The sequence below is a fragment of the Tetrao urogallus genome (genome assembly GCF_951394365.1).
Source record: "Tetrao urogallus genome assembly, chromosome: 4".
Classification (NCBI taxonomy): Eukaryota; Metazoa; Chordata; class Aves; order Galliformes; family Phasianidae; genus Tetrao; species Tetrao urogallus.
The window spans coordinates 18,669,409-18,695,549 of NC_136817.1; the positions used below are offsets into that span (position 1 = coordinate 18,669,409).

General features: G+C 39.2%; 1 protein-coding gene across 1 annotated transcript in view; it reads left to right on the plus strand.

Moving 5' to 3' along the window:
* DKK2 (dickkopf WNT signaling pathway inhibitor 2) overlaps nucleotides 1–25,857 on the plus strand; it is a gene marked incomplete at both ends in the record, with an annotated part of 38,632 nt that extends 12,775 nt beyond the window's left edge. The window contains 3 exons of the mRNA XM_079534998.1: nucleotides 23,594–23,744; nucleotides 24,936–25,085; nucleotides 25,607–25,857. Coding sequence (XP_079391124.1) covers nucleotides 23,594–23,744; nucleotides 24,936–25,085; nucleotides 25,607–25,857 — 552 coding nt within the window. The remainder of the gene's footprint in view (nucleotides 1–23,593; nucleotides 23,745–24,935; nucleotides 25,086–25,606) is intronic.
* Between the last annotated feature and the right edge of the window lie 284 nt (nucleotides 25,858–26,141).

Here is a 26,141-nt window from a genome sequence, read left to right on the forward strand (position 1 = left end):
GACTTGCAGTGCTGTTGGTCATACAACACATGTTTGTGTTACCACAGGACAGGGAGCTCAGATGCTCCTGGGACTGCTGGTTTCACTGGAAGTCTTTGTGCTTGTAGGCTGGGAAAGCTTAGTAAAGTTTCACACTGCTTTTACTTTTGATCCCCTCCTATCCAGAATGACCACATTGGCAGGAAATTAACGTAAATTGTAGCTGCGAGAAGACATTTTGTGAACATTTGCTTCTTCTAAAGTTGATTTTCACAGTATGTTTCACCTGAATATTTTCCGGAAGAAGAAACCTCAAATACTCTACTGTCCTGCTAACATGTGTGAGGCTGAGGCTCTCCTCTTCCTTCCTGACTGCCTCCTAAAATGCTCTCTTAATACTGAGCCTTAATCGTATTTGTAAGGATAACATGAAGGTTAATGTTTCAAAAGAGCTCTCTTACCAGGCTAATGACAGATCAAACTCAAATGATGCTGTTTCTGGCAAGCAGTTTGCCACTGCTCTTCTAATACATGTGTGAACAGAGCTCCAGCTTAAGTATAAAGGCTTTAAAGAAACTGAATTGCCAAGGGATAACCCCTTTCACAGTAGATTAGAATATCTAATAAGAAATAAGGGGACAGAAAAAAAAATAAGCAGGTCTAAATGGCCAGTTTTTGTGATGCAGGGAGGATGTAAGTGGAGTTTCATACAAATCATTGGAGTCTGATGCTGTTCAACATATTGGACATTTATCTGGAAAGCAGAATTAGTGAGGCACATAAGTTTTTAATGAAATGTATCCAGAACGATAAGAACTGAAATGGACCACAAAGGGTTGCAGTAAAATTCAGTATGCTGAGCATCTGGGACATAAAACCACGGGTAAAATTCCCTTTCTGTAGGTATAAAGTAACATGTATGGATAACGTGACAATAGTTAGGCAACATAGTGATAACTTCTTAAGTAGACTCACTGTAGGTATCACAAAGCAGCAAGAAAAGGGAGACAGGAAAAGGAAAAAAAAATCCAAGCAGAATATCAGGAGCTGAGAACAAAAAAGGTCATTTTATACTACTTTTAAGTTAAACGTATTGCTCATCGTGAGTAACTGCATTTCTGTAAAAAGGATATAAGGAAGATGGGATTGGAAGGGAAAGATGTGGGAGTGATCAGAGCAGAACTGCTTTGACACAGAAGAAATCAAATGGAATGCATCTCACAGTTTGGGAAAGAGATTCCCATGGGAGAAGAGGAATGGTATAGAAAAGGTGAGTGGGGAGCAATCCCTCATTCTTTTCCTAAAAGAACCAAGAGCAGACAGTGTGCAATTATCAGACAGCCTGAACTGCTATTTCACATGATACAGCTCATTGCCCCATGATGCTGTGGGAGCCATATGGAACTGTTCAAACAGAAATGAGACAAATGCAGGGAAGAGAAATTGCACTGGTAGGTACTAAACACAGTGGCAAATTATCAGGAATTTATTATCAACATCATAAATCACTATCATCAATTCATATCTTATCAGTGTCATAAATAATGCAGCTTGTTACCCAGTTAATCAAGTAGCACAAGCATATGTGGTTTGATGTAGGCATTCATGTTGCCTCGTTTACCTCGGTTGTGATGCATACATAGATATTAGTTGGGGAAATACTGTGCTGAGCTTGAGGTCCAGGACAGTGCCCATTGAAATTGGTGTGAATAATCCCATGGACTTCAGAGTGGGTTTTTCATTCAGGGAGACTTCTGGACTACACATTAAATATTCCAGTGAGATCACTGCAGTGAATGGAAAACATGACTTAATGAAAAGGAAATGGGAAAAAAAAAGAAGAAATAGACAAAGAGGCTTAGGACAGATTTACAAAGTATGTAGCACACATAAGTGGGAGTAAACTTTTCAAACAATTTTGCTACTATTTGGTCAGCTGAGGGAAGTAAACATTTGCAAAAAGGGTTCTCATTTTCGTGCCATTTACCACTGAGAGTGAAGGTTCTGGGTTGGGAATGGCTTTCCTTTGTTACTTACTGAAGTGCTTTTTTGCTTTTCTCTTAAATTATTATTATAGGTAGGGAGAATCTTCATAGTTTATAGAAACTTCATAAATACATATTGTAGTTTTGTGGGGATGTTTGAAGACAGGGATGCCCTACACATCAGGGAAAAGTGGGAATTCACATAGCCTGAAAATACTGTTTCCTCTGCCACTCCCCCCAGATGCAGTCTCCTGTTACAGCTCCAGTTTAATGAATTGTTAGTATTAAAAACAAAACAAACAGCAACAACAAAAATGCACCGGAAAACTCTTTTGATCTCCTCTTCCAGCTGCAAGCTCCCAACCAGTCAAGAGTCATGGTTAATACATGTGTTTAAAATACTTGCTTCTTCAAACACAGTTCCCACCACCCACACTTAATAAGTAGACTGGCAGAGTCACTGCCTCTCTGCTGTACTTGAGAGCAAGATGTGATCTCCTGTGACTCATGATTGACGTTATGGGTCCTTTAACGTTTGTGGCACAGATGGTATGTGTATTCAGATAGCTGCAACCAAGTCCAGTCAGCTCCCTTCTTTAAAGCAGAGTTAGAAGCAACTTGCTATCCTGTGTTTGGCTGCTTGTAAAAATCTCATATTTTAACACCTTTTTTTTTTTTTTTTTTTGGCTTTTGAAAATCTTCCCGCTTACCTAGCTGTCATAGATACCTAGAAAACAATACTTATGAGGAGCACCTGAAGGAACTGGGGCTCAGGAGAGACCCCATCGATCCCTTCAACTACCTGAAAAGAGGTTGCACTGAGGTGGGTGTTGGTCTCTTCTCTCAGGTAACTAGTGAGAGCACACGAGGCAGTGGACTCCAGTTGCTCCCAGGGAAGCTTAGATTGGATGCTGGGAATATTTTCTTCACGGAAAGGGTTTGGAACAGGCTGCCGGCAGAGGTGGTGGAGTCCCCCATCCCTGAAGGTGGAGTCCCCCATCCCTGAAGGCATTTACGAGATATGTGAATGTGGTGTTTAGGGACATGTTTTAGCAGTGGACTTGTAGTGTTATGTGGATGGTTGGATTTGATGATCGAGTCTTTTCCAACTGAACTGATTCACTGTTCTAGTCCATTGTCTACGTCACTTCTCGAGTCAAGCATTTTCAAAAATAAGTCCAAACCTCTGCATTTTTCCTTCAGGACAGGGATATCATGCTATTGTAAGATGATATATTTAAAACAAAGAATTGTTGTTAAAGAGAGTGTGGGGAGATATCACACAAAGAAATTCAAGGAAAAAGTTGTATTGGTACTGGGCATCTGATAGCCATTATCTCCTCTATATGGAAGGGCTCACAAATAGAGAAGTTCCCAAGTCCCCTCTACCTGGTGCAATGTCAGCAACCCAAAGCAATACAGATGTGCATAACTTCATAATAAAAATAGTGGTTTGCTACTTGTGTCTTGTCACCACAGCATTGCTATTGCTGTTGGAAATGCACTGGTGAGAGTAATACAGATTTGGAGTTTTGGAGATTGTTTTCTTTTTGCAGTGACATTTATTTGCTTAAGAAAAAAAGCCACCTGAATTTCCCCAGTGTGTAGAAATGCTCTTTTCTGAGATAAATGCATACTTTTAGGAACTCAAAACATTCGGAGGATGATGACTTAGATGACAATTTACATAATTTACAGAGTGTTTTCAGGGAGGAAGGACACAGATGAAATTAATACAGAACGATGTTATTTGTCAAAAAATCCAGTAGGAAGCACAGTGGTTGAAAATGATATTGTCAAATACACAGTAGTTTTCCTAAACTTACCTTGAAAATAATTGTTTTTAGAGGTACATATCTAACACATCTAGTTTCAGAACTCTAATGTTTAAAAAAAAAAATATTCCGGTTCCAGTGTTGCTGGAAGCTTCAAAACTTGAGTGAGTGCAGTTAATTGTTAAGTAGAAACAGAAAAAAAATGTAATGGAAACAGCAAGATTTCATTGAGACTGCTTCACTTCCCCGTAAAAATTCTTGGGATAAAAAGCTCTTTTATTTCTAATCCTACAACAACAATAAAAAAGTGCTGTATTCACAATTTTTTTTTTTTTACCGATTCTAAGAAACTTTCTCCTTCATTGCGATTTATTGCAGCTAGGAGAAGTTTAGCTTTGGGAACCTATATTTGCTCTTTTATTAGCAGGCTGTCGTTGGATTCATCCTTCTCAGCTTTCGCATTGGAGTGTTTAATTCTTCCTTATCTATCTCTTGGCAGTGTTGTAGTTTGTTTCTGCAAACTCCTTAGCATACAGGAATCTAAGTTCCCAGGACTCCAAATTAGACTGCAGCTCAATTTATCTGACAGGCTTTTGAAGCTGGGGCTGTGATTCCCGGTTCATTTTGATATCTATCAACCATTTAACCTCCCGTCTCTACTTGTACTTGCTGACAAGGTGCTTTTTAGGCAGCAGAAGTCAGTCAGCCATCAGATCAGAAGCATGTGGTGCCCCTCGAGCAAACATTTTCTACCAGCGTTTTGAAGAGAAAAAATCTAAATAAATAACCTCCAAGGTTGAAAAGGGCCTATTCGCCAAACATTGGTAAAGTAATTCCACAGTAAAAATAAATGTTCAGTGAAGTGATCTTTCATTTGAAAATTGGATCCAGATTTTACAAACTGAGAGGGGTGAACGACTGTGTCAAATGTAGGGCAATGCAGTTTGTCTACAAAGTGTGTTGCCATGAAGTACTCGTGTTCTGCTTATGGAGAAATGCAATCTGGCAAAAGTAATGAGTTTATCAGCAAACTGTTGACATCACAGTACCATGAACTCCATCCCTCATGTAATATGTATATTCCTGTGTACGTACCCTTCCCCGGCTAGTTCAGAGTGATACAGTTTATGAGAGATGCATTTGGCAACGTATGGTTTTGAAAATGAAGATTTCTGTTCTTTGAAGAAAGATGGTAAAGACATTATCCATTGAAGGTAACAAAAGCTGAGTACCAAATGAGACTCATGAAAATCAGGCATTTAGTCCCTGCACAGAAAAAAAAAGTCAGTATTCATTCTTATTACTGGTAAAAGCACAGCAACTTTTTCTACATGCCTGTAGAAGAGTAGTTAGATGTTTGGAGTGATTCTGAATCAAGTTTCTTGAAAAATGGCATCAATCAACTTCTGCGTGTGTCATTTCTCAAAGTTTAAATTTAGTCATTTCACAAGATGAGTAAGAAGATGATTTCATCTGCTAGAGATGAACCCTTCCCTAGGATAAAGCTGTGAAATTTTGATGGTTCAGTCATCACTGGTAATAATAATTCTGTGATTGTCTTCTAGTTGAGAACTTTAATGGTGCTGCAAAAAGCCCAAAGGGATTTCCATTACTGTATCTGGATGCAGGTTAGCTGGAGTCATCAGTGTGGGGAAATGGTTACTGTATTAAGAAAATTAAGAACTCTGCTGATTCTGAATAGATCTGATGAGACGTTTTAACGTAATCCCTTACACCACTAACCTGATTTCAAGTACAGAGACTAATTAAGACTGAGACTTCTTTTGCAAACCCATTGTTCCTTAAAAACAAAACAAAAAAGTTGCTACTCATCCTAAAAGCACATTTTAAGGATAAAAAAAATGTTGTTAGTGTGATGCGAAAAAGGGAATAAATGCATTTGCCATCCTCTTCCTAACACTTTCGTTTTTTGCCATCTCTCCTGGGTTTGTGGACTAAGATTGTCCAGCTTCTGTAAGGCAGCTTCCCTGATGTAGTGCATCTTGTCATTTTCTCATGGAATGTCCTCTGAGAGAAAGGGGATTCTCCTTGCATTAAGCCTTTGAGGAAAATCAGGTTCAATAAAGGAATTTGCTGAGCACTGTTGAAAGAGGATGTGATTTCTGTAGAATTGAAGCTTGTCGTGCTGCCTTCTGTTTTAGAGGAAAGTTAACTCAGGTGAGACCGAAGAGGGTTAAATATACATATGCTCCAGCCCCAAATCTGCTGAAATTAGACCAAATTCGACTGACCTCAGTGTGCAGGTCAGTTGACGTTGATTAAGGCATTCCAAAATAAATAACTGCAGTAATCATAATGTAACGTTGCCATTCTACATCTATGCAAGAAATACAATATGACTACTTGGTGTAACTTGACATCTGCCTGTGGAAATCAGTGGGTGACTGCCAATTTCCAAAAACAGAAAATCTGGCCCTGCAAATAATTTTATCTTCCTTTAATTTCTGTTGTTCCCAAACTACAATGCCACAGACCAAACCTGCATAAACTATTTCCTCATTCAAGTGTGTATCTTGGCAGATGTGGTACAGAACAGTCAGGGATACCAGACAGCCTTCAGTAAGTGCTTTTTGAAAGCTCTGTGGGCCTGGAATGTGCCATGCCAAATGTATGTTGCCTCCTCAGCTTTGATGCCAAATTTTAAAGAATGGCTTTAAATGCTAGTTTGCTTGTTTAGCTCTTTCTCAGTGATGCTGTTGTGTTATTTCTGACTCAAAAGAATGCATTGGAAAATGTAGTGGTTGGTCAAATGGAATTATTTGAAAGAAATATCCATTTGTCATGTGGTGTTGAGACCCACTGGGTAAACCTATTTGTGCAGTGTGACATCAGTTGGTTTTCAAACTAAATCAAGGAGATACGTATCGACACAGCTATTTTTGTGACATTGAGGGGGGATAAATATGTGTAAAGGAACAGCTTTTTAATATTCTTTCAGGAGAATCTAAATCCCATATTTTCCATCAACATGAATGCGGTTCCATTTGAATGCTAAACCAGAAAGGTTTATAGTGCATGTGGTACCTATTTGAATTTTTAAAATGTCTAATTTCTGCTGTGGAAATGGAGGCCAGGTTGAGTTATTTATTGTGGGATGCAGAAGGAAATTGTGACCCTTTGCAGGGACACGTTAGGATCCTTGTGCCATTCAGCCAGTTTTCTCCTGTCACACCTACTTAAATTTTCAAAAAGACGCTTTAATGTATTGAGTGTGCTCTGGATCTTACTAGTTCCTGAGTGCTTATGACAGCTCTCAGAGATTGCTGGTGGCTCCCAGTAGATTGTAATTCTAGAAACAGGAGCCTGATGCTAAGCATCACCACCTGTTCCCCATTATTTTCCTTCAGAAGAAAACAATGCAAGGATAAGATTACATACTAATGGAACCCATTTTCACTAAATAGGTACATTTGGTCACATGTAATGTGGTGGCCCATAAAAGAAAAAAGAAAATAGTAAGCTCCTTTCAAAAGAGAGATACAAATAAAATTTAAATGAAGAGTTTCCTAACTATGTTAACCAAACCCAATTCTTACATGGCAAGTATGCCAATATCTGGTATGTAAGTACATACAGATCCTTTGTTGGAATAGCTGTGTTTTCAATTTTGTTTCTTGACATATCCTAAAAGGCTTTGGACTTCATTCTTTGTAAATCCACTACAAAGCTAATTTTGAACCCTTCTGGCATTTACACTGGAGTCCCTATTCCTAGTCTGCTTAGGACAACACAGGTCTAGTCTGAAACTATTGAAAGAAATTACAAGTACAAATGATGTTGCTATAAAGATACTTGCAAATTATGTGTTCTTTGTGGCATTTTGTTGTTACTCATCATACAGCAGTGTGATCCACCATGTTATCTCTCCACTATATGCTCATATAGATTCAGAGAAGTGAAGACATTTTAAAAAAGAAATCATCAGTTAGCTGCATTCACGCTTTAGCATGTGCACATAGGATAGATGGTACGCTTTTTCAAGCACAGAAGCTTGAAATCCTGAATGTGGTAGCATGATAGCCTGGCAGAACCTGTGATATCCCGATGTGTGTTAGATAGGATTTTCTAGAAGAAAGTGTTGGTTATGGATGTCAACCACTCTCTGAAGAGCACCCAAATCTCATTCTTAGCACTTTTTATTGTAGTTTGCCCTTTTGCTAATGGGCTATTCTTGAGGCTTTTATAGAAAAGAAGATTCTTTATTTGTTTGTTAAAAGTTGTTTCTTGCTTGTGTTTTTTGGTGATTCTCTTCTCAGAGTTTACATCAACCGCTCAGTTCTAAACTCTTGGGTTTCAATTTAATGTTAAAAAGTGGTGGAGCTTTTGGAAGTAACATTTGTTGCCTGAAGTGTTGTTAGTTTCCAACTTTTGGAAACAAGATTCCCTTCCTCTCTTCAAATTCGGTAGTAAAGGAAGAGCTGAAAGCAGAAGGCAGAGCGAACCAGCACCTTTCTCAGCTGGGCTTGACTTACAGATCTGAAGGTATTTTCTGTCCTCCCACCAGGAGCCAGATATTCAGAGCCATAATTGAGAGAATGTGGGAGTTTTGGGCTAGAGTAAGTTTTGTGGCTGCACAGAGCAATCTAAATCTTAGCTGTAATTACGTATGAAGAAAGGCTCGGGATCAAAAAGTAGTGGGCTTTATTCTCTCAGATGTGTTTGTTCTACAAGTACTGAACTGAGATCTTAACTCTGAAATTGAAAAAGGTTTTGCTCAAAGCATGCAGAAAAGAGAGTAGATTTATGGAGTGCTGTACAGCTGCTATTTCTGAATGCAGTAATGGTTTTAAAAATATTTTTAGAGTTGCAAACGTGTTTAATGACTTAAATATTTATAAGCTTGGTTAGCCTATAAAAGTAGGTTGTTTAAGCTTTGCAAGAGTTTTGTACTGGAAGTACAAAATTGACTTTTTGAAGGCATTGTCAGATTTTGGCTGGGAATGACCCTTTGTTGGCCAGCCACAAAACTGCCGTTCTGCAGGTTTCTGCACCAGTGTGTTGGGTTTTTTTTCCATAGAAGATAATAGTAGCACTGGATTGCACATCTAAAAGACAGCCCTCTCAGAGCGGGAGTCTGCACCCGAGCAACCAGTGCTGTACAAATAGCTTTGCAGTTATTCATGTAGCGTGCTAATGAAAACAATGATCTGGGAGAGTCATGAACAGAGTTCTGCCTAATGGAGCCTCATTAAAACAACAGTTTGCTGCTTTTCTTTTGAACTTTTCAAAAGCCTTTCTTGAGTTACACCCGATAAGAATGATAAGGGTACTACTGCACGTTCCTTGGCAAATCTGTAACATGCAGGCATTTTCCATTCAGCTGAGTGTGTGTGTGTATTTACATGAAAGACAGGCCTAAGACAGACTCTCATTTCAAAACCATATGTACTTTGACTTGGAGACTTTAAGATAATTAACTTGAATCTTTTGGTATATGGTAAACAACTGTGGCTTAGCCCTGAGTAAAAAGAAGCTGGCACTGAAAAGAAACAAGGAAAGAAGGTCAGCAAAGGTTTCTGTAGGTAGCTCAAAGAGGCATCAGGGGATCTCTTTTCTTTAGTTTGCTCCTAGCACGCAGTCCCTTCTGGCCATTAGTCTACAAACTGCTGGGTTTTCTTGGTATAATTGATTGTAGCACTGCTGCTAATGCTGACATTTATGAGTGTCTCCAATTGCACTTCATTTTGCAATTTTTTGTTACTAGATCTTGAAAAATTGGAAGAGAAATATTGAGTTCAATGACTTTGAAGGTGTGTGTAGACAGACTTTGTTCTGTTTCTAAGGAAAAGTGGTCTAACTGCATTAGTGTGATTTTCTTCCTTTATTTCTCCAAATCTCATGATCAAGCATGGTTAATCTTGTCAATATTAACTGGGAGAAAATATGAAAATATTTGGAGAGGAATGTTTTGGAGAAGAGCATTTATTTTCTCTAAAAATTTTCTAGAAAAATGTCATAAAAGCAATGTAGTAGTATTTGCATGTTCAGTTAATGTTTTACAGTACACAGAAGCCTAACTGATGATCAGTACTTGTATTGTAGGATTTACTGAGGGACTTCTCCCTGTGTCTACGCTGATAACAGGGACTGCGATGCTCTTTTACAAATTCAATCTGTAGGCCTCAGCATGTTTGCATTGGTTTACTTGAAAAAGAGATCTTTTCCACTGAATAAACCTAGACAAACTTATTTAAATTATATCAAATCTTAGTAAGTACACTATGTACTATCTACAAGTTAGGTTAAGTTTTAAGTAATTGGTAAATATCAATTCGTATGTCTTTATGCCTATTGTTTTTAGCTCAGCTAGAACTTGACACCCTCGAATAACAACTTTGGTACATCATCTAAATTACCAGGAAATGTAATGGTAGGACAAGGAATATCTAGTTTAGATTAGATACAAAGAAGAAATTCTTCACCATGAGGCCACGGCCAGAGAGGCTCCGTCGAGAAGCCATGGATGCACCATCCCTGGAGTCACTCAAGGCCAGGCTGGATGGCAGCAGGATCTGGTAGGGGGCACACAGCCCATGGCAGGTGTTCGGACTAGATGGTCTTCAAGGTCCCTTCCAACCCAAACGATTCTGTGATTCTATGAATTATAACGATGAAGATGTTTTTCCTTTAGGGACAAAGCATGTCTTTTCACAGTATGTATTTTGACTGTCAGCCCTTTAAGGCGGAACGCTGTCTTGTCGCTCGGCAGCGTTCTGAAAATGTCATGTTTAAATGAGGTTCTGTTGATTAAAATGAGAAAGGTGCACCAAAGGGACCAAGAGCAGGTTTTCAGGAATAAAACCAGAGCTTGCAATGCATTATGACAGTATGCATGCAAATTTGTAACAGCATAACTTCAGCAAGGCCCCAGATAGCCCAGGTGCTGGAAAGTGATTTACAGGAGAGTTCAGAGCAGCAGCTTCCCACTGCGGGAAATGGGATTCTGCAGCAGCCTTCAGCTCCCCTGGGACGAAGGGAGTTATTCCTGCCTTTGTTAGCTTAAGCATCTGCACTCCAAAGGAGAATTAGCACCTGTAAAGCAGGATGCAGTAGAAGCTGATAAATTTGTTGCCACTGTTACTACGAATAGCAATGAAAATACCATTTCAGTTTTTCTAGGGAGAGAACTTTCTACTCTTTCTCATCTGGACAGGATTCAAAATGCTATGTTGCAGCAGCAACTGATTTAGTAGATGCTCTAACATTTTAACGGTGATGCTTTGTTATGTTAGAACTATGGCCTTGTTTTCCTTCTTGGGAAAATATCTAAAGCCAATAGGAATTGTTCCTGTTTCAGAACTGAGTGGTCTACACGAAAGGTTTCAATGTCTGAGTTTCGGTGGGATTTTTTTTTGTTCTTGTTTTGTTTTTCATAGGACTTGTAAACGTTGAGATGAATTGAGAATCTTGCAAATATGGAGAGCTGCCTAGTGGGTTTTGCTCTTTCCTCAGAGGTGTGCAGTCCATCAGTGTAAGTGCAGGCTCGGTGCAAGTGGAGAGAAATCCTTGAGCCTGAGGGCTCTTCAGAGCATAATTCCAGAACGTGGTTCAAAGGGCACCTTGCCATGGAGATGTGTGGTCCCACCAGTACCATGTGCAATGCATTTTGTACAGCCCTGTCTCCTGGAGAACTTGAAGAGAAGGAAAATGAAAGGGAATTGCTTTATATAGAAAAATACCTTTCTTGTAAATGAGAAAAGCCATCTAGCATTACTTCATTACTTTTTAGCAATGAAATACCTTTCGTTCGCATCGGTCTGGTCTGCTTTTCTGCCTCCTTGCAATGTAACAATAATCCATTGCTTAAGAGGTAAATCATGCTCTGTGTATAGTAAGCTATTGCAAATATTCGTTTTCTTACAGGCAGAAACAAAAAAGAACATTGAGCACTTGAATAGCTTCATTGCTGCTAGATGAATAACTCTGGACCTAGACATAAATATTTTCACCTATCAATTAAATCTTCTTATTCCCTCTTCCCTCTTCTTCATCTGGGATTGCATGCAAAATACAAGGAAAACAATAAATCATGTCTCCTTTAAATCTATTAACAAACACTAACAAAGTAAATGGGGAAATCTTCCTTTGTCATAGTCACATGGTCAACAGTTGCTTTCAGAGTAGAACTTAAGGAAAGCTGTGCTCTAAGAAATGTATGGCAGCTGTTGAATAGGCTGAGTATGTTCAACTGTAAAATATGCTTCAGGTAATCAATTTATTTATATACAGTACACTTCATGAGTGAGACCTGAAAGTAGGAATGTATTTTTTCATATTTGACTGGGTGGTTGTCCTGATCTGTACTTGTACCCTATGTAAAGAGGATAATTGTCAAAGGCACGGAGTCGCTTATATTTGGTGCATCTGAAAGGAAGGGTACAAGTTCAGAAAAAGGAAAATAATCTTATTGTTAACTGCACAGTGGCTGAAAAACAGTTACCTGTGTAATGTGGACTTCTTATGTGGGCTTGGCATAGCAAAGTCATTTAACTTCCTCTATTCTCTTTCTATCTGTGTAAAAGAAAAAGGGGAAAAAATAGCAAACAAAACCAACTCTCATCAAGTAGAGTAGCAGTTAAAAAACTGACCACACAATTACAGGGAGGCACAGCTGCCTCTGGGCAGCGCTGTCATGCAAACAAAACCAACCAGAGGTATTCAGGAATGGGCTGACTATGTTTGCCTTCCGGGGCATCTAAATGTGAGAAATGCTTGCCAACAAAGTGTTCTCCTGGAGAACCCAGATCCTTCACAATAAAAGCTGTCAAGAAGGTAGTGCAATTTAACCATGATTCCTGTTACTTTGGCTTTCCTAACAATTATCAGTTATATGTGGAACTTTTCATTACAATAGAGTTGCATGAACAAAAAAAGTAGTATCAGGTTGCTGTGTCTGGCTTAGCTTCAGAAGTGGAAGTACAGTAATGGGATAAATGAAAGGCCACCCACTGTAAAGTGCGGGTGACCAGTATAAGGAAAAAACAAATCTTGCATGGATATTTATTCCAAAGGCTGTTACAGAGAAACTGTTCTCAGACTGATGTTGTGCCAAGCATAGGGGATTAAGCTTTTTAATGACTTTGTTGATTAACTTCCAAGACATCTAGGAACAAGGAAGAGATTCCATAGCTCCACATAAAGAATATTATTTTCAGACCAGAAAAGTGTGCTTTAAAAGATGTATTTTCAGAAGGTACGGTAAAATGTAGCAGGGAGGAGGATAAATAGAATTCTTTGCTGCAGAATCAGCTTATTCTGAGGATGGGGACCAGATCTGATCTATATATAGTTAATCCGCGAGCAAGAAGAGGGTGTAGCCAGAGTACGATGTCTGGAATGAAAGATGGTCCCTCAGTGGCTATTGTAGACTGAAACTTTGAGCAGCCCCTACTCGCTCAGGGGCTGCAGACATCAGTGCAGTCTGAGCCACCCTGTTCTTGCCTCCTGGACCGCATGTGCTCAGCTCTGTCTTCTGAGAATTGGGGCCTGGGTTTGTTTGAATTAATAGTGAAGTCATTACACTATGTAAATATGTTAGTGTTCATCTGGTTTTACTCACAAGTTATTCTTGCCTTGCTGTGTTGTTCATGTTTTCTTGTTTGTGCAAAATTAGCTAGGAGCATTTTAAAAGAACAGGAAAAAAAATGGTAAATAGTGTTGAAACCTTGATTGCTAAGCTTTTTACCACAGGCTGAAGTTGGGTCGGCAGCTCTAAGTTAATCATATAATAAGAGCACGATGACTTTTTAATGACACTGTCTGTCAGGGTCCTTTCCTTTTCTGCTGTCTCTGTCCTCCTCTGAGTAGAGTGTGATAATTTGCCTTAATAGTCTCATATTACAATTTTTGCTTTTACTGTAGCTGAGAAGTCAGTCGAACAGGCAACAGTGCATGTCCAACCACAGACAGACGTTGCCTGAGCTGCAGGGTTCTGTGTCCAAGCCCTTCCTCAGGGCAGCTGCTCCATTGCAGGTGGTCCCCCTGTGCATGGGCATTGCTGGCCCCCTGTACATGCACAACTGCTGCTGCAGCAGGCCAGGGTGAGGAGCTGTGGCTCTCATAGTGTGTGTTTTCCTGCAGTTTGCACTGAGAAGAATGGGATCCGGTGCATAGTCTGTGCTGATATTAAAGCTGGGCTAGCTTGCTTTGATGCCTGATTTCCATTCTTCATAGTTGCTTTGGAGTTGGAGATGCTTGGCTTGGTCCCTCTCATTTTACCCCTCCCCCTCCAAAATAGTGGTCACAACTATCACACTGCAGAGGGTTTCATGTAGAGTAGGAAGAGACAGAGCAGAGGTGTTTTGAATCTCAGATGACAGTGGCTTTTGATGTGTAGAGAAAGAACTGGGATAGAAAGAAAGGCATATGAGCCAGGTGTTCCCACATAAACGACCATCAGGGAGAGGATTAATAATGCTGACATTCAGTATCAATGTCAGATTGAAGTCAGCAGTCTGCTGAAGTGGAGACTGCGGTTCATCCCTCTCAGACATTCAGCATCTGGCTGTCTCTCCAGCTGACATGAACTCATGTTTTCTTCAGAGCTGTCCTTATAAATAGGAGGACTAGAGAAACTGCATTTTGAAAACTGGTGTCTTAAATGCTGTGCATTCTGCAATGTAAAGTGTATTCTGCAAGGAGTACCTATGAATAATTTCCAGGATGAGGACTGCAGACATTGCACAAGTGTTCCTAACTTGGAAGCATTCTGTCTCCAGACTTCAAAGCAGACAAATGGAATTTTTGCACTGATTTCAGTATGACAGGGTTTCCCTCTTTTTCTAGACTTTGTGAAAGTTTAAAAGCAAAGGAAGTTCATTTCCTCAGTAGCAGTTCTATAGAAGGTAAAATCTCATCTTTCTCGCTGAACATATGCTTGCACAGAAATGATTCCCAGCAAAAGCTCCACCTTGAAAGTGCATCATGACCTGGGGACATTCAGACCCAGATGTTCAAAAACAGCAACTTGCTGCCAGTTCCCAGCAATGTTATTCTACTCCCAACCGCAATATCTGAATATCTACCTGTTGTTTAATGCCTGGTGCTTTCTGTGCTGAAGGATCAGCTTGCTGTTTCCATCTGGTAATATATCTGGATAAAATAACCCATACTTCTAGAATTAATAGATTCAGAGGGAAAGCTCTTTTTGGCAACCCACTGTTCATCCATAGCAGTAAACATGCTGATCAAAAAGCCTGAAGAATCCTACTCTGAAACAGATGATAAATAGCCAATTAGAGACAAAACTAAAAAGCAAAATCATCAGAAAAGGGGTGGGGAAAAGGCAGAGATAAAAGGCCAAGAACAGTCTGCTGAAAAGGCTGGACATAGAACAAAGCGTGTGTTAACAAACCTTTATTCTTCAAGCAATCTTTGGTGATGCATTCAAAAATGACATAAAATCAAGATCTAGAGTTTTCCTGTCACACTGATTTATCACTACATTGTTGGCTTCAAAGATTACCTAACGTTGTTTTGATGCTCTCTGCTGTAACACTACTGCTGGTCGTTTGCTAGGCAGTATGAATCATGCAGTGACAATGGCCGTAAAATGGGGAGTCAAACTGACCCAAAACTTTTGAACCTTCTTTTAATCATGTCTTTTGTAAGGTACCAATCAAGATTCGTGTTTGCAACATAGGATGCTCCTGGTCTCTCCAAATGTTGAGATGGAAGCGCTGCTAGGTAATCCCAAGGTCATGAAACATGAGAAGGAGGGAAAACTTGAGCACATGTATGCAGTGTGCGCAGTGCAGGGGAAATGCAATATGTTTTCTCTGAAATGGGATGATTCAGTAAAGTGACACCAATATGATTCTGAGGTCAATAATTCTCTTAAAGGTGTGATAGAACAGGAAGACCCATAGCTATGCTGCATTGGGAACTATGATACATAGATATACTATATGCTGGTGTTAGTTTTATGTTGTTCTGTATCATAAAAACATACATACAAATACATTTTGGGTATAGTGTGCTTGCCTTTAAGTTACTTGAAAATACAGCTCATTCCATGCTTGCAGAACAGGAGGTTGTTTTCCACGACGTTTTGATGAGATTGAGGAAAGCCTGAGTCAGGACCCACGTGAGTCCTGCAGCCTTGCCTGTTCAGAGAGACCTCGCTGAGGTTTGTTTTAGGGTTGTTAAGACCTGAGTTTTCTTTGGCTCTAGTACATCATGAGAGCTGGACTACTGCATGTTCTTCCCCTGGTGGTCTAGAAGTAGATTGAGTATTACTTTCAAACACGAATATTTATTGTCTTAATAATGCAGGCTTCTGGGGCCATTAGCCACACAGTTGGAAGGAATGATCTTTGGAGACTGCAGCATACACATCCATGATGTAGCACTATGTCAGTCTGTGAATCAGACCTCATAACAGCAGTGTTTTAAGTTGAAGAGTTAAAAATAAGTTATTGCTAAAAGAAAGTGTCTGTGCTTAGTCTAGCAGCAGAAGATGGTGCTTTTCTCTCTTTAGCTCTGGCAGAGAAATGGGTCAGAGATGTTTATTGTTTTAACAAGAAAGAGGCTTGGTAAGAAAAACTGAATTGTTAAGCTTATCATGGCAGCTCAACGGAGTAAATTTGTTTCATTGCAACTACAGAGAGTTTTACTTTCAGGAACAATCTGTGCCCTAGCAGTCACAGGGAGTTGAGAGTTTCTGGTGAGATCAGTCTGAGTCAGGATCCATGTCTGGAGCTGTCTGAGAGCACAGCGTGATTTCCTCCATGGGATAAATTAACTGCGGCATTCTGCTTGTGCACAGTGAGATCCCTCACTATCATCTATGCTTGTGTAGAGCTAAGAATAGAAAATAGCAACATCAGCAGTGCTGTGGGAAAACTGTACTACTCCAGATGGCTGCTGATAAGCTCTTTTGTCATGTGGGATTAAAAACAAAATAGTACTAAATGACAATCATTTCCCATCCGCATCTTAATTTAAATGCTCGCTTCACAGCTAGGAGAAAGAGGAGCGAAGTTTGTCAGTTAGACATGGATTGTCTGAATATGTTTGAGAAAGCAGTTCAGTTGTCTTGCAGGAGAAAAAAAAGGCTATAGGAGAAGAGAGTTTTCTTTGTTAGTTATTTCTTTCTTCCATTTTTCTTTATCCAATTTATGTGGTTTTGAGTGAAGTGTTCTTATTTCCATTGTTGCAAAGGTTTATGTCCTGTGAGATCCCATTAGGTCCTCTCACTGATTTTCACAGGTAGAATCTTCACTCCTCCTCTAAATTGGCTATTGGGAACAATCCTATGTGTGACATATTTATCTAGCTCTACAGGCGACATGTGGTGTGTGCATCTGTCCCATCAATGTAAATCTGGTAAAAGACAAAATGATGTTGAGATCCCCACTCAGTATCAGGTCTAACCAGTGAGTCATTCAACAAATTGCATTCTTTGTAAATGTTCTTGACTGTGGGCTATTTTGTTAAAGCTTTGGATTAACTAATTCTTCAAAGAGAGAGAAAAGCAAAAGCAGACCCAGCACCCCTGTGGCTATTTCATGTGTTGACTCTTGAAGGACAAAGTCCTTGATCAGAAGGAGAGTTCTTCTCCTTGTCCTGCTTTGGGCAGGGCAGAGGTGATCACCAGGATTGAGCCAGTTGGTTGCTACATCAAGCCTGATGGCTGTGGGATATTAAGCAATGTGCTTAGTCCTGAGACTATGACCAACAAGCTCTATTGTTCATCTCGTAGCTGGAGGGAGGAAACGTTGTTCTCCCCTCTATAGCTCAGGCCCGTTGTGATCAATCAGCTAGCATGCTGGCTGTAGAGAGGTTGGCTTCCACTCACTTTACAGTCATTATTTTAAATTTTATAAAAATAATGCGAATAGGGAAAACAACCTTGTCTTCATTAGGAAAAGTGAGTAATAGACCAAGTTGCAGTACCAGTTGCTGGTAAACTGTCTCATGGTGTGTGAATCTAGGTGAGCTAAAAACAGATTATTTATTTATTTTTAACAGCAGAAAAAGGCATTTATGGATGTGACTACCTAACCTACTGGTATAGATATTTGCACGGGGTATTAGTAACTAGGGGGTCACAAGGGATGTACAAGCCTGTGAGTAGTTGCCTAAATTTGATTTCTAATATGCTGATACCTAGGAATCAAGGCTATTCCAAGGATAATCTGTGTGTCCCTTTCCTGGTGCCCTCTGTCTCTACTTTGCAATAGCTGCTACCCTTTTGACAACTGTGTATGCAATGAAGGGTTGACCTAGTAGATTCATAGTGCTCTTACTTCCCAGCTGTACAGGCTTTTCTTCTGTTCTTTAGCACAGCTCTTAGTAACCAGCACATGACAACTGTTAGACAGAGAAGCTGACCAGGTGTTCAGTACAGTAAGCACAGCTGTCTTATCATTCGTATGGTTCATAGAATCATTTAGGTTGGAAACGACCTTCAAGATCAAGTCCAACCTAACACTACCAAGGCTATGCACCATAACCGCATGTCTCTAGAATACCTCCAGGGGTGGTGACTCCATCACTTCCCTTGTAGCCCCTTCCTTTTGTGAGACTTCTCGAGTGCTGCCCATCATCCATAGAAAAAGAGTACTGAGCAACCTCCTTGCTGCTGCTTCTGCTGGAAGCGGTAGTAGCCATGATCATCTGTCAGGACTGACTCTACACGTGGACTTTATGATATTTAAAACACAAGCAAAAAGTGAGGTGCTTCTGGGCAAGTCTGTAGTGATATCTGTTCTACTGTATCACTTTTTTAGGCACAGCTATTCTCAGTGTTGGAGGTAGATCTGAAGCCAGCAGTGTTTAGGACTACTTGTGCTGGATAAGTGATGACACAGCTTAGGTGAAAATGCCAGTTGCTCTTCCTGTTTTTCTTCTGACATATCTTGATAGTACAGTGTGGAGTAGCTTTAGCGTGAAAACAAATGAGATCTCATAATACGAGCAAATGAGAGCCTGGTGACTAAGGCGCTGGCTGGGAATACTGTTTTCAGAGATATACTGGAGGCCAAGCTGAAATTCAAACCCTTATCTCCCACAGCTCAGTAAAGTGCTTGCCATCAGACTATTCACTCACCCTTCAGCACATTACAGCATCTGTCTTCCTCCCTTGTGCTTCTGCATTATGTTTTGTAGTGCCAGACAGAGAGACTGGGGCTGATTGACTCCACAGCACAATGGTTCCAGCACTCGTGCTATTTGAGCTTGTGGTGAAACTCTGTGGTTCAGGGTGACCACATTGCAAGAGAGTAAATGACTCCAGGAAAACTATTAAGAAAGCCTCATTGCCAGTTAGCTGAGAAAAGGTGCTATATTAGATCTCTGGCAAAAGGAGAAGGCAAAGGTAAAAATAAACCTCACTTCTGTACACTCTGCAAAAGAAAGGAATGGCATTAGGTGGATATGAAAGCTAGACAGTCACTCCTTTCCTCAACCTCACTGTGAATTTAATGCAAAAAAAATAAGTGCCTTAATTGTAGTCCTGGAAGGATTGGAAAAAACAAAACAAAACAGTTTTTTCCTTCTATTATCTGCATTATTTTCTATAGTTCCATAGTGTGCTCTTGCGCTTTAGAGTGTAAATTCAGGAAGGACAGAAACGGATTTCATATTCCCTCTTTGTTAAAGAGAAAAGATTTATGTTTGTGTGCTGCTTAAACCTAGCTGGCAAAGGTTAGCTTTGGTCAATAGATGTAGAGTGGACATCTTGGCTCAGAAAGAGCAGCACCATTTCAGTATCTGTCTTCTATAGAAGAATACAAAACTAATTGGAATGACTGAGGAGAAAGTGTCTTACCTCTTCAATGCTCTTCATCAGAGTAAACAATCTGAAAATGTGAATATCACTGGCAACGTAGGTTATACCATGCTACAACAACATGACTGCCTGTAATCTGGGCTAAAAAAACAAATAAGATTGCTTAAATGCAGCTTCAGGGAGTGCTGCATATTTTATCTCAGTTTCATCTGGTTTCCCATAATATCAAAGCCATGTTTAGTGAATAGAGATTTACGACCCGAAAATGATATGTATAGCTGAAGAATGTGAAAGGATGAAGTGCCTTGTAGAATTAGTTATCATTGCTGGGGAAGTAGAGCTGGTTTACAGCTTGCTTTTTCCCTCTCCATCTGGGACTGATTTGGGTCTTTGCATTGCGTATAGGAAATGTTCTCTGCTATTCTCTCATTGTAAAGACTGTGTTTTAGGCTCTGAGGTAGGAAACTCTGAAAACCTTGAGTTGTCCATGAACAACTGTTAGTATATGCTTTTCTACAAATATACTTTCTTATTCCTGTATTTTAAAATATATATACTTATTTATACAAAGATGCTCAACTACTAATGACAACGAGACAAATATGAACATGTTTTCCCTGCTGTTAGCCCAGACTAGGTACTATATTTTGTTTTTTGTATTTCAGTGAATACTGTGGAGATAGATTAATTGTATCGCAGAAGGCATGAGTTATTTCTAACGAATGTCTACTGATTAGGAGACAAGGCTGTGTAGGCATTTTTATTTAAAGCTCCCCGTGACTGATAACTAGGATATCAAATAGATGGTGGTTTTGGAAGAAAGATCAAGGCAGTTGATGGCATCAGGCAATTTGCAAGAAGGTTTTTCATGGAGCTGGCTGGCAGCTGGTTGTTTAGAGTTTTGAAGAGACTTGACAGTTTTGTCCAAGCTACATTATATATATTATATATATTATAATATAATATATTATATATATTACTGTGTAACACAAGACAATTTGTGGGTATTTGTGGGTATGCTGCAGTCATTTCCCTTGGGTAGGTAAATGTTTTGGATTACTTTTTGATTTCAGAAATGTCATCTTTGCTTAGGCCAGGGCTCGAGAGTTAGACTTGAGGAGGAGTTGTGTCTCTTATCTCAGCAATTTTTAAAGCGTCTTATGTAACTTCTACCATTCCTAAAGATTGAGTTGAGATCTAGCAATTAGGTGTATCATTTAAATGTCACTCAGCCTAACAGCCAAAAGTAAAACAGACAGTAGATATGGTATGCAAGATATTCATTAGCACCATTTAGGATCAGCTTTTTTTAAAAAAGCTATTTGAGGAACCAAAGAAAACTGCAAGTAGGTTTGTTGCTGACAAGTTGCAGGTGTATGCCACATGCCCATATTGGAAAAAAGATGCGGTTATGAAGGTCTTGATGACAGACAAGGATATAAAATGCCTTCATCTCCAGGTTACAGCTTGTTCATCTGTTTTTTATTTGCATTTTCCCCTGCTAGCAGTGTTAATATTTTCCAAACTCAGTAAAACCATGCACAGATCCATACAAAATTTCTGAATTTTCTGTTATTTAGTTTAGTAGGGTTCTGATTCAACTATATTGTAATTATTCATTAGGATTAATTATTTCTTGCTGGGAAAAATGAGGAAAAGGACCAATAAGATTGAAGGGAGCACTTTATCTAGGTCTGGTTTCCTAGAACAAGGGAAATCCAGTTATACCTTGAGTACCACAAAGGTGAGCATTTGCATTTGTCTCTTACCACTGCTCCTAGCTAAAAGATTTGACCTTCTTTGATGAATGAGGATGAACTTGAGAGGAAATACTTACTCTTAAGGGAGAAAGCCTTTTACATACGTCAAGTTCTCCAAACAGCTGTGCTCTCTATTCATTCTCCAAAGATGCATATATTCATAGGGCAGAAGTAATGGAACAGCAGCACTCTGGAAATAACCAGCCAGCTCTTCAGTTACTGTAAAATAAATTTTGAAAAAGAAGACAATTAATGAAATCATATGGAAAACGGCATGGTTCTTCCCAGCTAAAGGCACTAGTGTTTTTATCTGACCTCTTGTTTCTTCTACAGTTTTCAAGAGAATAGCAGAAAGATGGAGAAGCAGGCTGTCCTCCATCTAAAAGAACACTTTTCATAGCAAATTCTCAACATCGTCCAAGTTTTTCTTTTCTGAGAGCAGTATAATCAAGACTTGATAAAAAAATATTTTAGAAGTAATCATTCTACATTGAAAATTGAGATTTTTGTTTGTGTTGAATACATAATTGCAGTAGTCATTTTGAAAACAGCAAAAGCAACACTTTGATTCGTTTAAAATGCTGGAGAAAATCAGCTGAGGAGGTGTAAACATTTTCCAGAAAATGCCTCATTCTCATCTTTTTATCTAAACAAATTTCCTCAAGGATGATTTTGAGAAATGGAAAAAGATCTATGATTGGGCATTTTAATTAAAGATTTTTAATTAATTAATTAAATTAATTTTAATTATTTTTAAATTTTTAATTAAAAAATCTATAAAGTGGGCATTTTAATTAATTTTAAATAAATAAATAAAATTTAATCTGCATCTAATTTTAATTAGTTAAAATTAATTAAAATGCCCATTAAATTGAATTTTAAAGAAATAAATTTAATTAATTAAAATTAATTAAAATGCCCATTAAATTGAATTTTAAAGAAATAAATTTAATTAATTAAAATTAATTAAAATGCCCATTAAATTGAATTTTAAAAAATTTTTAAAAATTAAAAAAAATTAAAAATTTTTGATTAATTAAAATTAGATGCAGGTTAAATTTTATTTATTTATTTATTTAAAATTAATTAAAATGCCCATTATTATGCCCATAATTAAAATTAGATGCAGACAGTGAGTGCAGTTGAAGCTGCATGGGATTCAGCAAAAGGGATCCTGGAAAATGGTGGTGTCGTTATGTCTCTTTCAAGCATCATGTTTTCTTCTTTTGTAGGAATACTTACTGACCTTTCTCTTCTTAATGGGAGAATTACAGTGCCTTCATATCTTCTTTTTAGGAATCTGTCAATTTTTCTACAGGATAACATTTGTCTGCGTCTGTGCTTTCAGGCAATTATATGTTCAAGAGATTTTGTGTTGTATATCATAGTCTGTGATATATATATTAGGGATGCTGTTCAGCAGTTGGTAAGCTTAAGGAGAATAGTACGTACTTAAATGAAGTAAAGGCTATCAAAGCTAAATGCTGATTAGAGATGGTTGTTCACTTCCAAAGAGTCTGAATGGTACGGGTTGGAGTGAAATGGTACAATTGTGAAGAAGCTTGCACTGGTCTGGTGAAGATGTGGACTGCCTCAAAATTCATAGGCTGGCACAACTTGGTAATGGCTTTAAGTTGTGCCAAGGGAGGTCCAGGTTACATATCAAGAAAAATTTCATCTCAAAAGAGTGGCGAGATATTGGCACAGGTTGCCCAGAGAGGTGGTGGAGTCACTTTCCCTGGAAGGTGTACAAGGAGATGTGGCACTGAGAGACATGGTTTAGTGGCATGGTGGTGATGGGCTGGTGGTTGGTCTTTACCAACCTTTGTAATTCTATCTTCACTGTGAGAATGTGAATTTCTTATCCTATCTGGCACTTGTCAAAGAAAAATGCCTCCTTGGAGTTCTGATCTATATGTAAAAGTTACCTGTTGCAGAGTGTGCTTTCAGTGACTGAGAGGAGTCATTCTGGCTCTGTTTCCCTTCATTGTGGAATTTTATACTCTTGTTTATGAATGAGAGACCCACGTATCCTGAAACACACAAAAATATAAGTTCTGTTGTGACAGCATATATTTAAGGCAAGAAAAGATGAAACCACCAAAGGAATGGGTTGTAGTTTTGTCATTCTTAAGGCAGTGATCCAGCTCCACCAGCAGCTTGAGCCCAAGGACAAGGCTGCTGTAAAGATAACTGCATCTCTTAGCTTAGTGAATGGTAACTCACCTGTATGTTTCTATGTTTCTTCAACTTTTTTTTTTTTAATGTACTATGTGCATGTCTTATACTGCACACAGTATATATGCTGTGTCACTGCAAACTTTTTATTTTATCCTCCAGATTTATCCTTGCACCAATGACAAAGAATGTGAAGTTGGGCGGTACTGTCACAGCCCTCATCAAGCATCATCTGCATGCATGTTGTGCCGGAGGAAGAAGAAACGGTGCCACAGAGATGGCATGTGCTGCCCAGGGAATCGCTGCAACAACGGTACGTCACTCATTTCTTGTTTTCCCTAAAAAAAAAAAAAAAAAATCAGCATTTTGACAGTTCTACTGAAAATAGATTTTCCAAGTGTTCTCAGCAGAGGTATTTTCCCTTGTGACTGCATTTCCTTTTCTAAACCAAGATAAAATCCCTTCAGATATTGAAAATAACATACGCTATAGCTCCACTTGTCCTCCCCATTTTTCTTTGCCTTAGAAAAGTTGTTGAATGATCTTTTTCTTCTGTTTCTAAAAAATACTAAGATCTTATTTTCAAAACTGCATAAGTAAGCAGTCTAATCAGTCTGTATAAAAGTTATCTATCCATTGTGTTGTTGGACAAGGGAAATTTGGTGCCGAACTAGCCAAGTAGAAATATCAGCTACGTGAGAGTGAAATTAGATGACCGGATTCGTGGCTTTCATATTAATGTAGAACTGGATGGTGCTAGGCTTGGAAGGAGAGGAGAGGAGGGAAAGGAGAATCTGCTCCAACAGACAGTGCATTGTGAGCCAGAATCCAAGAGCTGTGCCATGCTAGAGGCTGTTCAGTCTCCCCTGCTTCTTTTGCCTTCCTCCTCTCCCTGAAACAGACCCATACCTGAAGTCATCGTTATCATTTCCTCTACTCCATTAGCAATTAATTGTTTTTTAATGTATCTATCTTTAAAACTTTTCTCCGCTTTCTTTAATAGTATTTTTATGATTAAGGCCTCTTTATTGCTAGACTTTTTCCTCTTTTGTTGTAGAGAAACCCCCCAAATGACGAGGCCACAGACAGAAAGAAATCAGAGCATTTTTCCAGCACTACTTTCCATGTTGCTCAATTCTCTGGAAATGTGCAAAGAGCCCATATCCTTAAGGAAGCAAAATAGACCCAGTGAATCCCTGAGTTACTCCCTCTTGAGGTTTCTGTTGTAATTGTACGATTTGCATTCCCATACTCTTTTCCTGAGACCTGAGGAGATGTCTCCAAGACAGTCTCCAGGAGGTCAGACTGCAAGACTCTGTGATAGGGAGTGAAGTGCAGCTGTAATGAAGACAGGCTAGGGATCAGTGACAGAGCCAAAAGTCACCGAAGCTGAGCCCAACACCCCCCTCACTTTAATGGTCTCAATACTGATCCTGGCCCAAGTATGTTCCTCAGCTTCTTCTCCTCTTGCTGAAATCTACAACTGACTGACTTTTCCCCCCAGGTATTTGCGTACCAGTAACTGAAAACATCCTCACACCTCACATCCCTGCACTAGAGGGGCCACGCAACAAGAAGAACAGTCATTATGCTAGCAAGGATTTGGGATGGCAAAACTTAGGGAGGGCGCAGTCCAAGCTGTCACACATTAAAGGTAAGATCACATTTGCACTTCACCATTCTGCTATCAGTAACATTACGCTATTTAAATACAGCAGCACACACCAGCAATACATAGTAATTTCAGAGGTTGTGAGTCTCTACTAAGAGAATTCAGAGCACAATTCTAAAAGCGAGGTAATACTGACCACCACTTTCCTCTGATTGAAATAGCATCTGCTTTCTTCCCTGTGTTAGAGGGGAATGAAAATTCACTTTTCAGTTGTACAAGATTGTGCACATCCTCCTCTTGTAAGAGTAATGTCATTATGCATTTGTCATTTTGTCTACAAACCTGTAGGTGAATTTCTCTTTACTAAGTCTTCTGGCAGTTCTTAACAGTTACTTTTCTGAACCTCCCAACCTTCTTAATTCATCTCTTTTCTTGTGTTTATGTCCTTCAAAAAAGCCACAGATGGAAATGTCATCTCTCCTTTTTCTGAGCTTCATTTGCAGCTCAGAATTTGTCCTTTTCCATTTTCCCCTGAGGTGAAACAGTTTGATTGTTCTTTTTAGGACATGAAGGCGATCCCTGCCTGCGGTCATCAGACTGTATTGAGGGACACTGCTGTGCTCGCCATTTCTGGACCAAAATTTGCAAGCCTGTATTGCATCAGGGGGAGGTGTGCACCAAGCAGCGCAAGAAAGGCTCCCACGGACTAGAGATTTTCCAGCGATGTGACTGTGCCAAAGGGCTGTCTTGCAAAGTATGGAAAGATGCAACCTCTTCTTCTAAATCAAGACTTCACGTGTGTCAGAAAATCTGAAGGGTAGATAGTACTAAGTATTAAGTGACTGGTTTTCTGTATTTAATGTGTTACAGTATGCTGGGAAATGAGGACTGCATGTGAAAGAGGAATGGCTAAATTAACAAGGTAGGAGTAGAAAAAAGTCACATCAAATGCATTTCTTTTTAAGCTGGTGGAAAACACCGGAGCAGCCAGAGATTTCCCACTGTGCAGTAAATAACTGTAAATAACTCGTACAGTCTGTGGGAAATGCTAGTATGCAAATAAGTACAGTGGAAATTTAATGCCATTTACCTTGCTGT